Genomic DNA, 1,168 nt, shown 5'->3' on the forward strand with positions numbered 1-1,168 from the left:
TTGAGGCATCCCCATTTGATTCGTCCTTAAACCATTTCCAAATTAAGTCTTCAACCATTTCTCTCTTTTTTCTTCCTTTGATAATGTAAAGTGATCAGATATTTTCCGTTGATACAGAAAGCAGAAAAAAGTGGAGATATTTTCCGTGGATGCATAAAGCAGAAAAAGGTTGAGAAAAAGCGTAATTTATGATGATTCAAAACACTTTTTAAGTCTTCAATCAATTAAAAAGAGCAAAGAAAAATAAATAAAACAAAAATGAAATCATAAAACGTGAGTGAAGATTTAATCAAGTCTCTTTGAAACTTTTCAATGTCTCAAAATCCTTTGAGAAGTAAACAAAGATCATTACAAAAAATTCACAAACCATCCTATATACCAAAGGAGGCTCTTCCTTGTAAACACAGACCAAAAAAAAAAACTGAACAAAACAAAACTCTTAGGTGGGTATTCTTGATTTCTTCCCCTTTTCTATTTCCCAATTCGTCAATATTTCCAGATTTTTGGAGCACCGATATTTCCAAAATCATTGATATTCAACACATTCGTCACAACTTCCTATATTCTTCCCCTCAATCCCACCTCACCTTTACAAATCACAACCCCAGTGTTTGAACCCCTTGATCAAAATTCAACCCCCATGATCTTGCCACGTGGAACTGTAAGAGATTATAAACAGCACATAAACTCTCAGATCAGGCTACAGCAACGCTGCCTGTCCTCCGGACACTTTTGTCGGGGGTAGGGTTCTTGTTGGTGTCTGATTTTCTGAGGGCTCCCCTACTGGAAGAAGAAGAAGAGGACACTTTCCAGCTCTTCTGTTTAGCCTCATCAAACTGTATCTGTTCTTGTCTACAATCTTTGCTACAAAACGGTGTGTTTCCCCTGCAAAATTCCCCCATAGTTTTCATCAGAACACGACCACAAACACACACAAAATAAATCTGAAGCCAAATTTAACTGTAAGAAAAAAAACCATAATTTCTTGGGAGTAAAAATTCAGGAATTGGGTCATGAAATTACCTGTACATGAAGATGTCTGAGTTATTTCCAAGTGGTTTTCTGCAAAGAAAACAAGCATCAAGGAAATGAGGCTCAATTTGCTGATCTTCGTAAGTGGTGTAGGAGAACATGCCAGTCCTCATAGTGAAAAAAATAATATTAGAGG

General features: G+C 36.5%; 1 protein-coding gene across 1 annotated transcript; it reads right to left on the minus strand.

Moving 5' to 3' along the window:
• Nucleotides 1-274: 274 nt before the first annotated feature.
• Nucleotides 275-1,162, minus strand: LOC117613261 (FCS-Like Zinc finger 3-like). The gene is made up of 2 exons (XM_034341883.1): nucleotides 1,024-1,162; nucleotides 275-885 (listed from the first exon to the last, which is right to left on the minus strand). The coding sequence occupies exons 1-2, from the start codon at nucleotides 1,143-1,145 to the stop codon at nucleotides 696-698; spliced, it is 312 nt and encodes a 103-aa protein (XP_034197774.1). The 5' UTR covers nucleotides 1,146-1,162; the 3' UTR covers nucleotides 275-695.
• Between the last annotated feature and the right edge of the window lie 6 nt (nucleotides 1,163-1,168).

This window comes from Prunus dulcis, unplaced genomic scaffold (assembly GCF_902201215.1).
Source record: "Prunus dulcis unplaced genomic scaffold, ALMONDv2, whole genome shotgun sequence".
Lineage (NCBI taxonomy): Eukaryota > Viridiplantae > Streptophyta > Magnoliopsida > Rosales > Rosaceae > Prunus > Prunus dulcis.

Bases quoted from the DNA above. Each gene is read 5' to 3' on its own strand.
- LOC117613261 (XM_034341883.1), bottom strand. From the start codon at position 1,145: ATGAGGACTGGCATGTTCTCCTACACCACTTACGAAGATCAGCAAATT. The intron at 886-1,023 runs GTAATTTCATGA...GGAATTTTGCAG, and splicing joins TCAGACATCTTCATGTACAG to GGGAAACACACCGTTTTGTA.